Genomic DNA, 22,687 nt, shown 5'->3' on the forward strand with positions numbered 1-22,687 from the left:
ACTTCTGGTTCACTGAACATGCTTTTTCTTGCACATCCTGTCCTGTGCTGTTTTCTTTAAATCCTCCCTGCTGGGAATACTCCAGGTAAAATGGGACAACTGCGATGAGCCATTTACAGATGATGCTCCAGACTGAGGCACTTAACACAGAGTAGATGCTTGAAGTGGAGTGTAAAGAGGGAAAAGCAGTTCTCAAGTTCACGTGGTGTTTTGTTTTCGCAGAGTTCATGGGGATGAGATGTTAAACTCTCATAAGCATGCACTCTCACAGCCACCTGCACAGAGAGGAAGCATAAAAGAGAGAGATTCACATTACCAGAAGATGGTGTAGTGGTAAAATCCTGCCCGAATGCCTAAATTGAAAATTATCCTTGCTGGCCTCAGAACAAATCTCTCCAGAGCTCATCGCATCTGTTTACCCTCTCAGCTTTTTCCTCTCAATAAAGAAAAACAATTCTGAACCATGTAGCCTCCCGCTTAAGAAGAGTAGAACAGATCGAGTAAAAAAGAAAGCGTGATGGAATCAGAGATAAAGAGGCCAAGTACAGAGAGTCCTGCCAGGACACGAGAGGATTTAACACCATGATAAGGTTGTATTGATCAGACGCCTTTCAGTCTGTATACCTTTTAGAGCCAACAACAGCCCTTCTTAATCTTTTGATTCCTCCACTTTTCAGTCAATCCCTTCATCACTCCAACCATCCATCCTGGACATCTGCATTGACTCTGTCTGAATCCAGAATTGCTCGTGTTCACTTTAAACTCTTATCTGGTCTTTGAGTTTTGTGATTCAGAGGTGTGATGAACGGGTCCGTGGAGTTCGTTCTCTGAGCTGATTATTTTCTGTATCTGCTACATTTCAGATGTCAGTGTATGATTATTCCTGACAGTCCAGCACTTTGCACAGTTGCCTCAGTCATGCACACAAGGGCATCCGGGGCACAAAATGGACAACACATTTGCTGCCCAAGCACTTGAGATGTCTGGCTGTGGACTCCTCATGGGAAATCAGTGCGAGTCCCATGAATTGTTAAATTCAAATGGTCACATGGGGCTGTGGTTGACTGTTTGTGAACTCCTGTATGGCAGTATCCACCGAGAGGCACAATAGCTGTAGTGCATTTATCATATTCATGCACAAGAGGCTTGTCGTATACAAATGCAACAAAGATACCACTGTCAGCACAGAAGCATAAACAAACCATTATACTTAATTGGTATCCATTATTTCAATACATATGTAAATAATACACACTTTTCAGGTATGTCTTTTATGCTTTATTCCACCTTGTAGTTACAGTCATTCATCCAGTGTTCAGAGTTTCAGTTACATTACACCAGACAAGTTGTGTGACTTAATTAACTGAACAGGGTATTATCATTACCGCTTGGAAACAGCCAGCCTGCTGGGATTTTTCAGTGTCTTTAGCCTCCCGAGAATGGCAACAAACAAAAACATCAGCCGTCAGCGTCAATCCTGTGGATGAAAACATCGAAAGAATGAGAAATATGAGATGTGGAAGTGGTGACGTCTCCTGCACAATGTTGACTCCAAGCCTCTCAAAAATTCTGGAGGGCAAAAGAGGGTCTTATCTGCTTCTAAGTAGGTGTAACTGATACATGAGCCACAGAGCACAGAGGGAGGCATGAATGTTTTATAAGTCGAGGTGGGTTAGTGCTGTATGTAGCTGAAGTCTTGCGTCACATGCACAGACTATACTGGGTCTAGGGGGCAGGCCTCGGCTGACGCTCATTATTATGGACACCCAAAAAGGCTGTCACATCCCTCGCTGTTGCATCCAGCATCACAGCAAAAACTTCTATTGAAGCTCCATCATCAGTACCCATCGAGGATAGGGCTTGAAAGGACAGTTAGAGTGGTCAAAGAAAGAGAGCGAGTGAGTGGGGATGAGGGAGAGATGTTCAGAAAAAGAACTGAAAAGTGAGACTAAAAGAAAAAGAGACAGAGAGACAAGTCTGTAAAGGCACTCCATTTTGTTGGCAGAAAAGGGATAAGAGGGGTCAGATGACAGATTGGGGAGACAAAGAGTGGAGTGATTGAGACTGGATGAAACAAGCGGATGGAAACTGAGCGAAAATGAGACTGATTGTGGCCGGAGGGAAAAGGAAAAGAATAAAAAATGAGAGACAGCAAGGCTCAGTGTTGCTAATGATGGAAAAAATAATAATAAAGCCATCTTTTAAGAGATGAAAAATGGATGATCACTCTTGCGAATGACGATAATAGCAGAATTAAAATGAAACCAAGCGCCATTTAACCTCAGATTTCAGATATAACTGCAACCGCCACAGCGTCAGCATAGTGTCAGGATTACTACAGTCATGAGGAAACATTCAGTAATCTGTAAGCAATTACAGTTTGAAAGTAACCTTCCCAACCTTGTGTGTGTGTGTGTGTGTGTGTGTGTGTGTGTGTGTGTGTGTGTGTGAGAGAGAGAGAGAAACAGAAGGATAATGAGTGAACGTGTGTGACAGAGGGACAGAGATAGTGTTCTGGCGAGCGCTCTGCTGGGCAGCGATAATGCTCGTGCAATTGTTTGCCGATTACAGCCTGTTTGTTGGTGCTGACATCATAGATAATTCAACAGTGCACACCGTGCCAGAGTGCTTCTGTTTGTCAGGAGCAATATGCACCCTGCACTTTCATCCCCACAAACGTAACGTAAGCAAACTGTATGTATTTAACTGTTGTGTGTCCTCACGTGTTGAACAAATGTGTGTAGCGCGTGAGCCCAATCATAGAAATCAGATTTCTTTCAGGGGGCTTTCTTATGATTTTTCCCGACTAACTTGCACAACTCTGCACTGCTGAGATCAGTTGCTGTGTTTATTGTTTATGCTGCTGTATGTGCGGCCTGCATTTCCTTCCACCGCTGGCTACCAGGTGCCAACATTTTCTGCTGCTTCAGGCTGCCTGCTCGGTTGCTTTCAGATTAAAACCCATTCTATTTTTCTCACTCTAAAGAATCACCTGGTCATGGGCTCCCATTAATCACCCATGTTGGCCCGCAGGGAACACATGTGAATATCTGAAATCAGTGCAAAACAACGACCAGACCAAATTGTAGCCATTAAATCTCCATCTGCTGGTAATGGTGTAGTTATTACTACTGATTATTATTATTATTATTTGGATTTGGGGGCATATTGTTTCATTCTGAAGGACATTTAAGCATTTGCATAAATGTTGTGTTGATATTTATTATAATTTTTGTTCACATTTTAAGCAAACGTTTGCTGTCCCAATTTGCAAACATACAAATGCACTGTATATATAGAAAGATCAAGATGAAAGAAGAGATGGATAGATGGATGAGTAATCAATGGAAGGGGTCAAAGGTAAAGTAGTTATGCAGGAATAATAGATGTAGGATTGATTGCGAGTTCTGTGCATTGATTGATGGCTGTGAATGCACCTTAAGATAATGCAGCAGACTCCTAAATTAGCCAAAAACCTAATTACCAACGTGAGAGTAAAGCTGTGGAGAGTCCATACATACTTCACATACAACTGGTTCATGCAATGATTGATCTCAACAATGTTTGGAAGAAATGTATAATGCAGTTTATACTTTTTCCGTGTATCGATATAAGCAGGCTAGTTAAGAGATAATCATAAATAAATAATAACAGTAAGGGTGGGAGCACTGATGGCCTGGCATTCAGTGTGCGCTGTAAGAGACAGGCCAGAGCTGAAGGTTTATGAAGATCCTTAATTTGCATCAGGATGAATGTTTAAGAGAAGCGTCTCGATATGGTGGCTTGAAAAGCATAATTTGCATGAATATTATTAATGAATGCAAAAAGAGGTTGGTGCCTCTCTAAAAGCTCTAAAATCGAAACTTTCTGAACATTTGGAGAGGAGGCTTGATTAGTAATCAGGCGGACTGGTCTTCAAGAGGAAAGTTTCATGGCGCCTGCATCAGCACAGCTGCTGCGTGTTTCAAAGTGTTTCAAACTAAGCAAGTCCCCATTGTTGCAATTAGCTTCCGTGCATGTACGGACAGGGCGCTGCTGGTCTACTCCACGTCAGCCGTTCATTTTCCTTCATGTTCAGATGATGTTGAATTTCTCACCACACTTCGGAATATTACCAGCTCTCTTTCTATATCTATTTTATCTTTTCTCCACCTACTCTGCTACTACTAATAGTTTCTAATGCCTGAAATGAGAATAAAAGCGAGTGCCAGTGGTATCACATTTGTTCTCGGATATTGTGCCAATTTGCCCAAGTACCTCATGCAATCTCCGAAGAATAAGCTTGCCAGTGTGCTTCTGTAACATATGGTGAGTTATGCATGCATTTTCATGTGTTGTATACATTTTTAGACCCAATTGTTACGTTACTGTGGCTTTATTACGATAGTCACACTGAGATTTACAGACTCCAGAAGAGTCAGAGTGGAGGCGATCAATAGGCAGAAAGAACGAGGGATAGAAAAGAGGGTAAGTGGGAAAGAAATATGCTGCTAGAAATGGCAACTCCTGTCACCACATAGTGTCACTCTCTGAAGCGAAATGTGACACCTGCTTCTAGGCAAGAGAGGCATTTTCACTCAGCAAGCACACAAAACAAAACAAGCGCGAGTGCAGAAACACACTCGCCGAGGCACACGGTCCTTGAATACAGGGGAGAAAAAATCCTGGCATAGAAGAAGTGGACGGTTTAAGAAGCTGTACAGTCAAACACATCATTTCACGCTGCCTGGCGAGGGACTAATTATGCTGCAACAAGAGAAAGACGGGGGGGAGAGAGGAAGAAAGAGGGAGAGATGAGAAATGCTTCATTTTAGTTATCTATTATGCCAACCTTGCAAATATTGCTGCAACCAAAACAGTCTGCTTAGGAATGCAGGCCTCTTGCATTATGAATATGCTGAATTTCTGTTCGACGGCTGACGTCTTTGTCCAGAACTCATTCCCAGGGCCAGGGACAGTTTAATCAATATCTGACCAACCGAGCTTCTTCCCTCAGCTACAAAGCAGACAGCTGAGATGTAAAGCAGGCTCCTGCAGGTTTGAGTCTCCTGGCTTGACGAGCATCCGTCATGCTCAAGTGTCCTTGGGCAAGACTCTCCATCGCTGCCAACTTTAGTTGCTGCTCTTTTGACCTCTGAATGACGGAGGGGATTTAAAAAAAATAGATCTCCTCACAGGGATAAATACATTATCACATATTTATTATGTTTAACCTGTGATGACATGAAGTTGTGCCTTTGCGCTGGGAGCTGCAATGAAAAGAAGAGTAACTTTATGGACCCAACGAGCGTTTGTCTGAGCTTTTCAACTCAAACAAAATCAATTTTATTGTAGTGATATCAGCCCTGAACCAGAAAATAGACTCATATGCCCAGAAAATCACACAGGGTACAGCCAGCGTCTCATTTTCCCTCTTTTCTGATTGATTCTCTATGGTGCTACACATTGGTCTGATGCTCAAGGGAGGAACAAACTCTTTCTTTCTGTCTCTCACTTTGTTTTTGTTAGGGTAGACTGAGCACTCATATAATCTCGGCTTTCCTTGGGATTGTAGTGATAGCCTAGCATCCATTTGTAATTCTGTTTTAAGTTGGAGTATGGCAATCGATCAAAGCCACCAGTCTCCTGATGTGAAATATAGTAGACACTGTGCCGTATGTACAATTTGAGGCTTATGCAGTATAGACACTGAGGCTTATTCGGAAAGGCTTGTGGCTTATATTTTATCCTTCTGGTATTATGTTGTTATGGCACCCTTTTACAAAGACCATTTGTACAATAGTCTGATCCATTCTGTTCATTAAGTGAACAGTGTCTCTGAAAAGAGACACAACACAGACTTACTGTACAGCGCTATTGAGTTGAACAATCCAAGCCAGTCAATAACAAAACTGCAATCCTAAAATTTGAGCATTGAAATCACTGCCATTACCTGCTGTGTATTGATAGAATAGCCCTGGACGGATGACTGTTTATACAGGCAATTAACATTTATGCACATACACAGACAATGGGGCTAGCTGAAAGGCAGACACAGATATTCAGGCTAACATTTTCTCCTGTTTTATCGTCAAGTGCCTGATAAAGGTAAAGGTTAGGCCACAGTCAAAGAGATGGAAATGACAACTCATTCTCACTGCCAACTCGTCACACATGGAAGCATGGTCAGGACCCCTTGGCGTCACTTTTTATGGCCCTGGATACCCCTTTAGGGTCATTTTTCAATGTGCAGGACACACAAAGTAGGTGTTAATTGTGGAAGAACTGGTGCAAACATTTGCAATGATCTCAAACATGGTCACAACAAATAAATTTCCCCAGGGTGGGATCAATAAAGTCTTTTCTTATCTTATCTTAAGTGACGAAATCACTCTCTGAGACTCACAGGTGCCTTTGTCATTCTTTCATGCTTCTTCCATTTTTGCACCAGTGTTCACCTGTCATACAGGGAGCCATCCATCACAGAAAAGTAACGCAGCCAGAAGAGATATTGAGAGTGACTCACGCTCCCTCAAGTGAAATTTACTTTCATGAAACAAAATTCAGAAAGTCTCTGAGCATTTCTAAAGGTTTTACGCAGTAATTGAATAGAAGTGGATGAGAAGAGGCAGGCTCAGGGGAGTTAACTGCAACACAAAACGGGCTTTGATGGTATCTAAGTAAGTGTTGAATCTCATATAGCCACTTCATTATTTTGTTTAAATCGAATGATAATTACTGTCAAAACAAATGCAGAATTTATTTAAATCACTTCTGGTTTCCTTTTCGTTCAGAGCTGTTCTCTGTGTTTTCTGGCCACACTGTTAGATCTCCGAGCTAATCTGCATCATTTCCAGAAACGATTAATGATCTGATCTGTTGTCCATTCAAATTCAACTGTAACAGCGGACTGAACTGCTGCAGTGGAGAGGAGCGCAGGGATTTGACATACAGAACCTTCTAACAGGGGTGTAGACCAGCCAAAGTTAAACAAATAAGAAGAGAAAGTAAAAGACAAAAAACAAAAAATGGAAAGTGACTAATGCAGAGAGAGGAAGCAAAAAACGAGACTGAGGAAGAGACGGGAAGGCGGGAAGAGAAGGGGAGCGAGACACCGTGGCAGGGAACTGCAGACGGCAGACTTGATGTGGGACTCAGGAAAAAAAAAAAACTGACAGAGAGGAAGTGATAGATAGAAGAGGTTTATTTGCTTTTGTTGAGCCAACATCATTTATCTCGGGCGAACAGCCTCCCAGTGCTGAGAGGCTGCATGACAGAAATCAATCAGAGGGCAATCGTCCATACTCTTCCACTGACGCGCCAACCCATCGATACATGCAATAGGAAAGGAATGGTGCAGGAGAGATGCATGGGGAGGCGGTGAGAAAGGTAAAGGGAGCAGTCAAAATACAGAGAAGGTACAAGAAAAGGAAATAAATAAAAAGACAACAGAGGAGCAAAAGAGAGAAGGGAACTCTTTTGCTGTGCGTGTGTTTATCTACTCATTCAAGTGTCAGTCAAAAGTCTTTTCATGTTTGCATGACCACCAAATACTCCAGCAGTTGTTGTCTTTCTCTCATTTTGAAAATTGACTCAAGAAGGAAACATAATTAGGCTGTTTCCTTTTCCCCAGAATAACTCTACATAATAAGGTAAATATCTGAGTCTGCTTGGAATCACCATGTAATATTTTGGGAACAAAAGAGTTGAATCATGCTGCACGAGTTGTCTAAAGACAACTAATTTGTTGTGCTTTTTGGATCTCTACTCTGTTTGATTTTGCGAACGTCTGTGTTGTTTCATCTCAAATGGGGATGGAAGAAGATAACAGAAACAAAGATGCACATTGATTGATTTGCTAATGTTCTCAGTCAATGCCTCCATCAAGAGTGGGTTGTGATGTTGACAAGCTCCTCAAGGAAAATGGCTATGTTTCGGTTAATAGTATGATGAGTAGCATATACATCTTGTGTATGAGGCACCAAGTGAAGCGACAAAGTATTGGTAATTGGTATACTGAATGGGATGACAGCCAACGTGGAGGCAGTTGACAAAATAACGTGAAATGTATTAATTAATATATCTATATATCTATATATCTATATATATATCTATATAAATATAGATATATAGATATCGTATCAGAGTTAAGATAAGATTTTGAATACATGTCTGTATTATAGTTTCATGACCAAATGACATTAAATTATTAGATAATATGTTTTTTAACTGCTCATTCAAGTATATGGATTAACCTTTCAAATGATACACGGTGTGTGATGTCCTCATTGCGGTGTGTGTGAATGTGTTCATTCTATTGCAGTGTGAGTGCGGTGTGAGTCAGTCCGGACTTTTTACTGGCCAGTGCTAACACAAGTTGTGGTCCCTGCTGAGATCAATACATCAGAGCCTCAAGCACCTGTCAGGAAGCATTGTGTGCCTGTGTGTGTGTGTGTGTGTGTGTGTGTGTGTGTGTGTGTGTGTGTGTGTGTGTGTGTGTGTGTGTGTGTGCATGCGTAATAGCATGTGACAGTCATTAGACTTCAGTCAGACCTCCTGCTCACCACCCTGGAAGAGAAACAACATGAGATCACATGAATCAACTGCTGCACATACAGTGTAACACTGAATGTGCAGCCTACACACACACACATGCACACACACAAAGCGAGGGTGTGTGTGCTGAGTGATGCTGGCCAGAGGCACGGCCGACAGTCTGACACCTCTGATGACATGAATGGGAACCCCACCTGACATCAGCCTCCCTTTCTCTGCCCAACGGCATACAGATAATAGTTCCAAGGCCAATGTCACTTACACACTGAGGGATGACCACAGGCATGCACACACACGCTGTTGGTGTATAACTCACACATGCGCGCGCGCACACACACACACACACATTAAAAAAATGTATGATGTACAGTATGTGGAGCAAGGGAGGCTGCAGTGAAGCACACACACTGACCAACATCAGGCACATGGTGCATTATCTCATGCATGTTATATCCATGTGCATATATGCATTCCCATGTGCACTTAGAGACACATTCACGCAAACATGCACTCAGCCCTGAAGGAAAGCATGACCTTACTGTCGCATGAGAGCACAGACTGCGACACACAGTATACAAGGCCTACACAGCATTTACACACATGTACTGACGTATGTGCAGAGACACACGTAAACTAAGGCACACAGAAATACACAAAAAGACTTAAATAACGTGTACAATTATTATTTTTTCTGTACTACTTTGGTCACTTTAGTTTGAATATGGGATATAATAATAGAAACACAAGAGCACATAATAAATGTAGTCTATATGCTATAACAAAGTCACGAAGGATTACCATATATATAAGACTAAATCATGTGTCAAGGCTGAATGTTTGTTGATCTAAGGTACTGTAGGTTTGCTGAGCAAAAATGATGTTTTTCCCTGCCTGTAATTTACACAGTTAAACACCATCCCACCCAGGAGCAGCTCAGTCTTTGTTGATGGTCCCTGGAGCAGTTTGGGGATTAAGTGCCTTGCTCAAGACTCAAGGCAAGCGCTTTCTTGCCCAATTTGTTCCTGAGGGTGCGACTTTGAACCAGCTGCCTTCTAACCACAAACCCACTTATCTACCTTTAGGCAGCTGTTTTTGCATTAAACAATGCAGAAGATCAATTGGACTCTGGTGCAAAGCACAGTATATATCTGTGCACACTTGAATAGATTACTCATTTGTGAGGTTGTTTGATGTCAACACAAGACATGGTTTCCTTGTTAGTCTAATTCAGCACATACGTTGTTTTCTGGCTTGTTGGGATTTAATGTATTTAAAATGAATTAACTTAACTAATATTATTCATTCAGGTTATATTATCAAGAGGCAGCTGGACCATTTAATTGTTGAAAAAAATCATTATAGAGAGAAATGTGAAAGTGTAGCCTACAGTACCATGAATCCTTTTTGTAATTTGCTTATTTTTTCTGACAAATTCTTTTGTAAGTGGCACCTTTTAAAACATATATCTCAATTGGAAATGAAATAAAAAATTCACATTAAGTATTTTTTTTTAATAATCCCTAATTTCAGTCTTGAGTCTTTAGCCTCATGTTAATTGAACAACCAATGAGTAGGTAACAGGATTCAGTAGATGACAGGATTTTAGCATTTTAATGTTAAAAGGTGGCGTAACTTACAAAAAACATTAGCATTCGGTTGAAATTTCCAACACATGCTTGCTGCAATAACGTTACCTCCTCCTCGCCTCTGGTGATTTATGCTACATTTTTCCAAAACTGCTGACATACACGTGGGCGTGATTGACAGGAAGTGGGGACGCCCTCTCCCCAAGACATCTCCTGACGAACAATGAACCTCAGGTTATTTATTGAGTGAGTGGATCATTCAGGAGAGTCGCCTGCCTGTCACACAGAACTGTCAAATTCCTGGCATTCAGGCAGCTAAAATGCCTCGTCTATGACAATAACTAGACAGGAAATTGGTCCATCCTTAAAAAAAAAAAAAAATCGTATATGCTTTTTGCACATGAGCAAATTCAGCTTTGTGTCAGAGCACATGCAAGATGTACATGATGCCTGTTATACAGCAAGGCCACCAACATCTCATGTCAAACCGCTGACTTAGCTGACTGCAGTACATAGACAAGATATTGCCCCATTAAGCAGGAAGATTTATCACCATTTAAATGGCCTCAGGTGCAAAATAACAAGAAAACTTTCAATTAAAAATGTCCACCTTGAGTGATGGATGCGGGCATCCTTTGGGCCACTTAGCAACAAGATGCATCACTCCTCCCCAGTGTAATTAGAATCAAACAGTTTGGGTGGCAGCTATAGCCTTTAGACTGCGAAACCTTGACCTTTAATTATGGCACCTCCATCAGTGTAAATTTGGAAGCTCCAAAGCACACTGCCAAAATGCATTATTCATCTATGGTTGGGCAAAATTAGATCAAATATCAAGCTCGAGGCAAATAGTTTGACCCTTAATAGTCCATCAGACCAACTGGAGAAAACAGTGGATTGTTTATCGCAAATCAAGTTAGTGGTGTTATTACAGATTTTATAAACTTATGCCTGAACTTTAGGGCCCTTGCGTTGGACTTGGATCAATTAATGGAACAGTTTACTTTGTGTCTAATAATGGAAAGGAGTTTTGATGTAATGCAGAAAAACTGAGCAACAAAGAAAAATCGTTCAAGCAGGCAAGCAGAAAAGATGAACATAACGTAAACAGTGGTGTCACTTTCATCCCCAAATAGCAAGACGCTATCACCATACAGTGGAAATACCAGTGTAAAAACAGAGGTCTACACATTTACAAATATTTTTTTACTTCAATTAGCAGAGGAAATTGGTTTTCAATTCAATTCAATTCAATTCAATTCAATTCAATTCAATTCAATTCAATTCAATTCAATTCAATTCAATTCAATTCAGTTCAATTCAATTCAATTCAATTCAATTCAATTCAATTCAATATTCCTTTATTCGTCCCTCGAGGGGAAATTCCAAATTTCACAGCAGCATCAATAAGTGAATAGAATATTCAAAAAGACAACAAGTGCGTGCAATTAACACAGTATATACAAAGAGGCATAACAGAAAGAGAAAGAGAAACAACATCATCCTAAGAAAATGTACCGAAAATATTGCACAGGTTATTGCCCAGGTGCACAGATTTTTACTACTAACATGCCTCGATGTGCTACGGAGCACCAGCGCTGCACCACATCCTTCTGGGAACATAATTATAGTATCATTGTGTCGGTGAGGGTAGAGACACCGCTCAATGACTTATTTTACAAATCCCAGTTATCAGCACTTGGATTTTAAAGTCCCTGTAAGTGGTGTCCTCAACTGAATTATATGGCACTCGATTTGTCATGAAGCTAAAGGTTTGACAGGAAATCCAACTGGTCAGAATGATAAATCAGAGCCCTCTGTGGTAGTCTTTACTGTTAGCGAGGCTAATAGCCATTCACAATACCTGTAAATTAAAGCAGCATGTCACTGTCAAGACTTGACAAACTAGTATGAAGAGCTATGTGCAAGTGGATATATTTACTTAACGCCAAAGTTTAATCAGAATGTCATTTATCAAGTTACAGATGCAAGGCCACGCACACACACACACACACACTCACACACACACACACACACACACACACACACACACACACACACACACACACACACACACACACACACACACACACACACACACACACATAACAAGGCTCTTGTGACATTTGTTATAAAGCGGCTTTACCCGTCTGATCGTGTTAATTTTATTTGGACAGGCAGATTGGCAACTGGCAGACTTAATAATTCACCACAGTCTAGGGCCATTTTTCAAAACACAAATTACAAGTCTGCATCTCATCGATCAGCGGGCTACCTATTCACTCAGCGACATAAATTAACCCATGTGTCCCGAAACAAAGGGAAAGATGAAGTGGACCAGTCAAAAGTTTGGACGTACCTTCTCGTCCGATGGTTTTTCTTAATTTTCTGCATTGTAGATTAATAGTGAGGACATCAACACTATAAAAGGACACATAGATATTATGTTAATTATGTAGTAAACAAAGAAGTGTTTTAGCAAAACAGGTTTTAATTCATCAATTATATTCTTTAACAATACCACCATTCGGCTTGGTGACAGCTTTGCAGACTGTTGGTATTATCTTAACCAGCTTCACTTTGAATAGTTTTAACAGATGTGCCAGGTAGTTTTGGTATACAGCAAACAGCCCTGTTTGACTACTGTAGTAATCCTTTTAATGCAACAACCACTCAACTAAGGAGAAATGGCAGTCCATCCTTACTTCACATAGGTGGGTCAGTCTGCGAATTTCAAGAACTTTGAATGTATCTTCAAGATCACAGAAACCATCAAATGGTGCGATGAAACTGGTTCTCATGAGGTCCACCCAAGGAAAGAATGATCAACAGCAAAACAGCACCTCAGATCAGAGTCCACATAAATGCTTCACAGAGTTCAAACAGCAGACACATCTCAACATCAACTGTTTGGAGCAGACTGTGTGAATCAGGCCTTCATGGGCGAATTGCTGCAAAAAAAACACTACTGAGGGAGACCAAAAAAAAAAAAAAAAGTTTAGATTATTGTATTCATACCTGCAAATTGCGCTGCTGTAGTAGTGCATGGTCTGTCTTTGTCCAAAGCAAGTATATTTGTGCACTGAAGTGTTTGTGTAAGTGAAAGCTATAAATGCAACTGGAAATTCTAAAGATGCAGAGCTGCATCATTATGGGTGACAAAGGGTGTCACGTTCCATTTCTGTCACTGCCTCTGATGAGTGATGTTTATTTCCCATACAGTTGGCAGCCATGTTTGTGTGTGTACGTGCATGCATTTCCAGTTCTGCAGTGGATGTTAGTCCAGCTGCACTTTAGACTTCCAGTGGGAGTCAGTGTCAAAGTAATATTTCCTCTATTTATACTCACATAAACGCAGTTACGATATGTAGCTGTTTGTGAGAAATACTCGGAGGAACAAATCTTGGCTGGATGAATTGATTTCTGTTCTGCTGTCTCTCCATAAAAAAGCCAAACACGCTGCTAAAGACAAAAGGAAGTAAAACTAAGCGGGCATTTATTTTAAGCAGCGTTATTTATAGTCTTGTACTATCGCATTTGAAGTGAAATACTCAGCAGCACATGAAAAGAAACGATGGTAGTATTGAACTTGATGCGGAAGCCTGCACTTGTGTGTGTGTGTGTGTGTGTGTGTTTGGTAGTGTTGATGGTGAGGGGTGGGGCTCAAAATCAGAAAGGGTGGCGTTGCACGTTGTTTGCTTTAAGGGTTTTGATCTCTCTGCTCACTAAACAGAGAGTAGTCCATCAGCAACAGATATCTCTTTAATAATTCAGGAGGTTAGCATGAAAAATAAATGGCTGCTTCCTACAGTTAGAGGTGTGGTGCTGCTCTGGTTCCTCTGAGTCTTTCAGCCTACCGTATGCTCACACAAAGGTTAGACTGGGCAATTGATTCCTTTCAGCGATGATTGCGGATCACTGCTTTTGACTCGTTATCGGTCAAGACCACAACTACTGGGCAGCTGCCTCAACCCCATCTCTGAGATACTCTGCTACATTTCCAAAATGAATCTCTGCTCAGTGTGTGCTCCAGGTCAGGTTTAAAAAAAAAAAAAAAAGACGCTGTAGCACTCAAATCTACTGATCGTATGTTTGAGAGAAAAGCAGTTCAATAGAAACTCTCCTCTCACTTGAACCGCTTCAGTTCCAGGCATCGCATGGAAAATACTCCAGAGGTTTGCCATGTAATAATGGATTTGATGATTGGCAGGTCAAAAGATTTCTAAAGATTGAAATGTTTTTAGTTACTTAAGACTTAAAATGACGCCGTGTTGCTGGAACCCATTTAAATTGAAATAATATATAATCTCTTCAAGTGCAAATCACTAAATCAATGCTTTCCAGTTAAGTTTATGTGTGAATCACACTTCCCAGTCGTTTGGTGTGAAAGTGCTTTCCTGTGTTTGATCTAACAATGAACGTGTCTGTGTTTCAATCGATAATTTTGCGAAGACAGAAACACAGCTCTTGCATTGTCCCTGGGTCTTATGGCCCTTTCTAAGATCTACAGTTTGAGATTAATAAGTTGGCTGGTGAACAGACCAGAAGACAGAGAAATCAAGCTGCACATAGTATATTTGTACACCTCTATTCACCTCTATTCACCTTAAAATTGACAGGCTCCACTCTGCTACATTGTTTTTCTGTACCAATACCGCCACAATTTCTCCTCCAGCAGTTAAAAATCTTTGCAAAGTCACAAATTCTTCCACTTGGCTGCAGCGACTCGTCTTTCATTAAGTTTAAATACCATTGCCTTCAGCGTTTTACTGTAAGTACATTTACAGCATGTCACTCTGGACCTTCAGTCTGTTCTTGCAAAGCTCTTCCACTTGTCTCAAGTGACAGCAGGGATCTATGAAGGTAGTTCCCTGAACAATACAGGCTTGTCACACAGTCAGGCAGCTCACTTCCATGATTAGACTGGAAGCAAGCCAGTTGTCCCTGACGCCATATCACTTTATTCTAGGTGATAGCCGTTTGGTATTAGCTGACTTTTCTTCCTTGTCTGTCTTCGGTACTTCTTACTTTGCCTTTCTTCTCCCATCTGACTAATTTGTGGTTTTCTTTGTGTCATTGTCTGGTTCTCTTTATGATGCTTGGAGCTGAATGAAAGAAGAAGTGGGAAAATATGGCTCTGCATAAACTCTAATGTTAGCTCCCTCTCTGGTTCTCTCTCTTCCCAGGTGGTCCATCACGTTGGTCCTCTCCTCCATGTGACTGCTGCTGCAAGAACCACAAAGGTGACGGTGAGGGTGAGAGCGGCACCTCCTTCAACGAGCTCTCCACCTCAAGCTCCGAGAGCCAGTCAGAAGCCAGCTCTCCCCAGGGAACGGTCATCTGCGGCCCGGTCAGCCGCCAGTCACACCCCCACGCCAACGTCCAAACCCTGGACAGGCCGCTGAAAAAGGGCCCCATCGCCATGCTCCAGCAGTCTGAACAACGGCGGAAGAGTGACTTGCTGCGCACACTTACAGCGAGCGCCCGCGACACCAGCTCCAAGAAAAGGCCGGCGAAAGAGAAGCTGACAGTCGAGGAGGAGCTGGAAAAGTGCATTGAAGACTTCCGCAAGATCAAGATCCCGGAGAGGTTCCCCGAGAGGAAGTACATGTGGCAGGCCGACCTGCTGAGAAAGTACCGCCTCTGAGCCGGGAAACAGGACAGAGGGAGCAGACACATGAGGCCAAGGATCAGTTTACATGTTTTTTGATCAGGACCTTTGCAACAAAAGGGTGATAAAACTAAACTCATTTCGATCCAGTTTCACTGGGAAACTTCACCTTGATGCCAGTAGGTTGAAAGTCGACATGGAAGCCAGTGAGAAGCAGAAAAACCAGACTGTTCTATTATTGACATATGTAGTACGTATGTGTGTGTATGTAGCTTAGGCCTACTGTATGTACTGTAAGTATGTGCTGTACCTTGCTGAATGCTTCAGAGCTTTGAATAATTTATCCCAGAGGACCAACCCAGGTGGGCACAAGACATCCTCTATGAACCCATCAACCAACTGATGGCTGGCTAATGGCTACACTGGGGGTTACTGAGGGTTACTGGACTGCACACACTGTCATCTGTCATCATTTCACCAAAAAAACACAAAGACACTGATTTAGTATGTGAATGTGTGTGTTTATGTATGTGTGTGTGTGTGTGTATACGCACCCAGGTGGCCTAGAGGTCACAGATAAATCTGCATCAGGACCATTAATAATTCATGCTGTCCCGACAGTGCTCTCACTATAAATACACCCAAAGCTCTGTGCTGCCAGGGTGGCGTAAACAGCTAAGTGGATTACTTAACTTTCAGGCAACATTTGGGGACTTGACTGAGGCAGGAGGAGGTACAATTTCATCAGCACCACAATTAATTTTCTTCTTGTAATATCGGTTATACTGCAAACGTACCCCAAGTGAACGTGAGTGCCCTGCACTGCATTGATTTTTGCCGTGTTGGCGAGATGTGGAGCAATACCCAGGTTCCTGTGTGAAGGTAAAGTGAATGAGTAAAGGATTTGATATTCAAACCATGGGGAAATATAGAGGTTCATTAAAGAAAAGTCCTGATTTAACACAGCTGTACACACACACTTACAACAGGTATTTTTACCAATAACAAAATGAGCACAACACTCATTCATTTCCACATACAAACACAGAAAGCAATCAATCATGAGGTCATTTAAACCATGCTCAATATGACACCAGTAAATACAGACAGAATAGGACAGGACTGCTACACAGACTAAACCCATCAACTCGTAGACTGATGCTTTATACCCTGACTGCTGACATGCTAATCAATAATTATTAACGACAGGGTCCAGTGATAGAGTTGATAGATGTGGCTCTTGTTTGCAGTTACTAATGAAGCCTCTGGGTTACTGACAAAGACAAGCTGTTTGTGTATTATTATTATTCATGTATTCATTTATATACTCCTGGCTCTGTCACAGTCGATGGGATGTATTGTGATGTGGTTACAGAAACAAGGCAGACAGCTATTTTAAAAGAGCACAATTCAAGAACAATTTAATTTCACCAGTTGTTATTTATTTAACTGGACGTTCACTGGATTGAAAGTTACTGACAGAACGATTTATTATTTCAGGGTGCAAAGTGAATTATTGACCAGAGTAATTGAAAAAAGTACACGGACATTCAGTGACGATGTAAAGATAAAACGTTTTCTTTTTAGAGTTTGGTGGTAAACTTTTAAATGAGATAAATGCATTTCAATCACTGTCATAATAGTTTATTCAAACAGCTAGATTTATTGACATCACAATCTCTGTTTTAGGAGAGATATAAAAGGAGAGAGCACATATAAATGGAACATATTGTACAGCAGGTTGCACAACAGTCCGAAAAAAAGAAAAAAAAAAAACAGGAACAAATACACAATGCAGTGAGATGCAATGTTAAGATCTTCGATTGGCACAAGAAAATCAAACGTTAACCTTTTATGTGATTTAGACCATCTGTGATGGGTAAATAAAAAGCATGCTCTCCAAAGTACTGTAGCAGAAAGCTTCCAAACCCTCATTATGTCCAATGTGTGAGGCAAATTTGATCAGATTTAGTTTCCAGAAGAGGAAGTAGCTGCTTTGTTGATCCCAACTTCAGGTAAGAATCAAAGTATTTATGAACCGTATGACAGACGGCTGTGATGAAACATGTAGTTTGGCATAGGAAGTCATAAATACTGATGAAATGACTTGTATAGATGAATGTTCAGAATGAAGGACAGTAAAAGCAGAGACAGACAGTGGAGAGCAGAGGAACAGGACAAAAATGTCTCATTATTTGTTATTGCAGCTCAAGAAAGTGCAGAGGAGTGGGCTTTATAAACAATCACAGCTTTTACAAAGCACAAAGTATAAAGTTGATTTAAAAGCACTGAAAAATATGCAGAGTATAAATTATACAAAGATCAGTTTATTGAAGAACATCCCTGATATGTTCATCGAATAGAACAATTTAAAGATATGCTCTATTATACTTATTTTTCTATTGAAAGACCTTTAAATTAATGGTTTATCAAATGCCCCTATGTCGCCCATAAAATGTATTTCCTGTGAGAGAAGAAACTTCTAATTGTATTCAGCCCACATGTCTGCTGTGGTTCATTGTAGTACAAAGTAAATGCAGTTGCAATAGGTGCTAGATACAAAGCAACCATTTTCCTCATGTCAATACAATGAATATGACTTATTTTTCTACATTGCGGGAATATTACATTTTCATTTTAAAGTCATTTATCTTATCAGTTGGAGTTGCTATATGTTCATCCAGACTACATATCATATGTAAATAAACATCATAAATCATACCTAACCAGAATAATGTATTATACTCTCTGTAAATAACATGCAAATCCATGAGGTGTGGCTGCTCCACTGCTCTTAGTTATGCAGTAGACTGACGCTAATGTAATACAGCCATTCTTGTTTTATCACTTAGAGTGTTTGGCCATCGGGGATGAGGGAAAATATAATACACACCTAGAACATATATATCTACCACTATAACAAATGATGTTTTCAAGACAACAGTGTCATGAACAGCCTGTCAGCATGTTTGTCTGACAGCGGCACAGAGGCAGTCAGGTGACGTCTCAGTGATGCTGGACAGCAATCAATAGATGCGAAAATGAATATTCAGGCCTTAAAACATCAACAGAAAAACAAAAAGCTGGCTCAAAACTGAACCCTGAAGCTATTTATTTTTTTCGTAACATATCGTGCAGTCAGAAAGTGTTTGGACAGTGATATGTTTTCGTTGTTTGGACTCTGTACTCCAGAACATTAGCTTTGAAATGAAGCAACGACGACGAGGTGAAAGTGCTGACTTTCATCCTGACTTTCATCCTCTAACAGTGTTTGAGGGTGTTTACATCCATATTGGGTGAACAATGGAAGACTCATAGCTATCCCTCCACCAATTAAAAGACAATGCAGCAGGACAATGACTAAACAGCAAAGTGTTGCTGACTGATCAAGTCAGTCACTTCACCTCAGTCCAACTGATGAAGTGTTTTACTGATGAATACCAGACTGAATGCAGAAAACGCCTAAAACCAGCAAGAAGTGACAGCTGCAGGAGAGGCCTGGCAGAGTGGGCAGCATTGACTGGATTTGCTACCAAATATTGAATAAGACAACTTCGTTTGGAGGCTATGTTTCTGCATTTCCCAGCCTGTTATCTCATGTGGATGTAAACACCCTCAAGTTAAAGCTGAGAATCAGAACTTTAATACCACAGTCTGTTTCATTTCAGATCTCTGGAGTAAAGAGTCAACAAACAACACAACTGGCTGCACTTTATATACATCCTTGTACAGGCATTGCATTCCCTGTTAGTTTTCCTGGTCTGAACTAAAGGAAAAAGTTCACTTTTTGTTGTTGGATGGCAGTAGTACAGTAGGTTCACACTGCCCGGTTACAAACAACAAGGGCTTGTGAAGTCACATGTACACTGGTCTTCCTTCAACTTACAAGTACAGGAGGAAATAGCTACTTTTGAGCATTAGGCCAGACAATAGTTTGCCTCTGGTTAATTGCTGCTTTGTAAAGCTTTCTATGAACAGCATGCTGACATTGATACTACATCACAATTTTCTCCTTCTACCCATAAAATGTGCGTTTTCAGTCACCAGTACAATTATTATCTGGCTAAATGATTCAAACACAGTTTGAATAAACTGGTGCAAACATGATTCATGGGGATTGTTGGAGAGAGAACTGTTGCATCGCTTTCTGTATATTTTTTTCGTGAAGTTATTTTTGACATCTGCAGTAGTTAGTCTTGCGCTGCTCATATTCAGTCCGGTTAAAGTGTGAAAGCAAGCTGATATTAGGGATCGTGTTTGCCTGCAATTTTACAAATGTGTTGGGTTTGTTTACTTTGAGATAATTCAACAACAATGCCGATCAGTCACAGAACTCTATCTGAGAGCATTTTCAAGCACAGATTTATCATAAGACGTATTCAAATGCTGTTGAACAGACACAGAGTGAAAATGAATATCAAGACACCTGGTGGCCTTCTAGAGTAGACTACAGCTGTTTTTGCACAATGTATAAAGCTAACAAAGAAATACAAGCAAGAAAGTATTTGAAAAAGAAATAAATATGTTAATAATCACTTTACATGCACAACACAGCCAAAATTAATGTGTCTGTCATGAGAGAGAAAGATTGTAGATCATGCTGACCAGTTTTCACCCTCATAGCACTTGGCATTCAGTTCTTTGGGCCTGAAAAGAACACAAGATCATGTAAATCTTATTGATAAATGACTTTTCAGTCAAATGTGATGTATGAAAAGGAAGAGCGACTGTGAACTGATGTTGAGTTTGTCAGTTTCTGTTGTTTTGGAGTGCCCGACTACAGTCTGTGATTTTCTTTCCTGAAGTTATAGTCATGCCCTGCTAGTGAAGCCTGTGCACATGACTGCAGGCCCTTCTCTATTGTCCTCCTGCCTTTGATGAGCCTGCGAACCACAAAGAAAATCACATTATTCTGATACCACCATGGTAGATCTGGCACATACTGTTCAAAAACAAAAGGGCGTCTGTTTTGATTGTTGTTGTTCTGACACGAAAAAGAAAAAAAAGATAAAATGGTTCAGAAACATTGTGAGCATGTTGGTATACAAAACTTATAACAGATTTAACTTAGTCTGTTCTTGTGAAAAAGATTATGTCAAAAACTGATATTTAACAGAAAAAAGAAAACTTGCAAAAAAAAAAAAAAAAAGATAAGCACAAAATGTGTTGATAGTGTCTGCTGTTCCTCCACAGGTGTATAACATTATCAAATAGAAAGTGAACTCTGCAGTGTGACCGAGCTCCTGCAAAACAGAGTGATTCTCACCAGGGGCACGGGGTCGCAGTTCATGGAAACACTTGTTTCACCATGAATCGTTCAGAACATAATAAATACTATTTTTTGGTAACTATGGAGTTATTTAACAACCTGTCTTTCGAGTTTTTCTGATCTGAAAATACGTAGATTTAGTTCCAGAAATTAAACTGCATGTTATTTGTCAACAGCCAAACATCCGTGGTGAGAGTTGCCCTGTATTCCAGGTGTTACTACGTCTGCCTTTAGAGACAGTACAATTCATCTGAGAGTCTTTAGATACGAATCATATAGTAATTTTGAAAGTGTATGACAACAACCAATAAACAAGACATTCTGTACAGCGACTAAGACTTATATTTATTCCCAGTTCTTATCTGCTTTGGCTGTGGAGGTTACTAATCCTCTGGGGTCCGTGCATTAACAAGAAAGTAAGTACTGAGTATCCATATATGTGCCAGTAGGTGGTGATAAAGTTTAGATCAACAGTACATCAAATACCAGAGCATTTCTGAGCATTTGTCGAGAGTTTATTTTCCTTTTGTGGTAACAAACTTGAAAACACAAACAATAGCAGCTATCTGACACACGGCCTAGCAATGCTAACCAAACGCTGACGAACCGGTAGTCCACCATTGTAGACGACTTATTACAGAAAGCAACAGTGGGCATGTGCAAACTAAGGAAATGACCACACAAATACAGATATTGTGTGATATAAGAGCATCCTCAAAAATTCCCCCAGCGGAACAGAAAAGTGTCCGTGGCATGTGCTCTCCTTTATGCTCTCTATCCCATGATGCAATGCTTCCCATTTTATAAATGATTCAGGACAAATCTGTGATGACATAAACTATGATTCATGTGCTAAAAGTCTTAAAATCTCAATTTACTACTAACTATAAAGTGAAATAGGGGGTGTTTACCATATAGGGAGTAATGAATGAACAATTTAACACGCAGCCCAGAATAATGTGTTCTTTAAACATGTCTGTCATTGATTGAGCTTGGCGTTGGCCTTAGACGCACAGGCAGACAAGATGAAATATATCAGGCAACAAGCTGAACATAAGAAACACAAACACAGAAAAGGGTGGCAGGCAAAAATACAAAAGCCAGAAGAGCAGGCGATCAGGCAGCTAAAAGTGTTAAAGCCGGACGATCTGACAAAAAACAAGGCTTAACTGCCCACTATATGTACAGGGAGGCTAATGAGGAAATTAGAGGCAGCTGTGCAGGCGACTGATTGAATCATGTGATCTGCAGGAAGAGGAATGCTTGACAATGGGGGCCCGGTCCCACTGTTGGTAAGTATGAAGGTTTAAAAATTTCTGGGATCATATCTATGTTTCCCAGTTCAGTCCTCCTGTGTTTGAGTAACAGGGGAGTCAGAAATCCTAAATTATATACATACTGAAAGAGCTGGCAAGAGCAAGATACATACAATATAAGGCGGAGGGAGCACCGTGTCTGGTCCTTTGTACAATGAAAGTGTGATTATGTTGACTGATAACAAAAAGGGCATTATTAAATTCAGAAACAGACCAAGCACTATGAATGGCCTCTGCTCCAGCAGGCAATTAGATCAAGCTCTGCTGTCCCAGTTTTCATGAAGCGACCTTTCCCACTTTAGGCCCTTCCACTGATCATGCAGCTGATGTCTATTAAAGTCTATGAGGGTTCAGTTCTCAGGTCGGCCAC

The 22,687-nt window shown here is 40.7% G+C and overlaps 1 protein-coding gene across 1 annotated transcript in view; it reads left to right on the forward strand.

Annotated features, from left to right (window-relative positions):
- Positions 1-20,894, forward strand: part of kctd16b (potassium channel tetramerization domain containing 16b) — a 76,119-nt gene extending 55,225 nt beyond the window's left edge. Inside the window, exon 2 of the mRNA XM_070982507.1 lies at positions 15,308-20,894. Coding sequence (XP_070838608.1) covers positions 15,308-15,768 — 461 coding nt within the window. The 3' untranslated portion in view covers positions 15,769-20,894. The remainder of the gene's footprint in view (positions 1-15,307) is intronic.
- Positions 20,895-22,687: the final 1,793 nt, after the last annotated feature.

The sequence above is a fragment of the Chaetodon trifascialis genome, chromosome 16 (assembly GCF_039877785.1).
Source record: "Chaetodon trifascialis isolate fChaTrf1 chromosome 16, fChaTrf1.hap1, whole genome shotgun sequence".
Lineage (NCBI taxonomy): Eukaryota > Metazoa > Chordata > Actinopteri > Chaetodontiformes > Chaetodontidae > Chaetodon > Chaetodon trifascialis.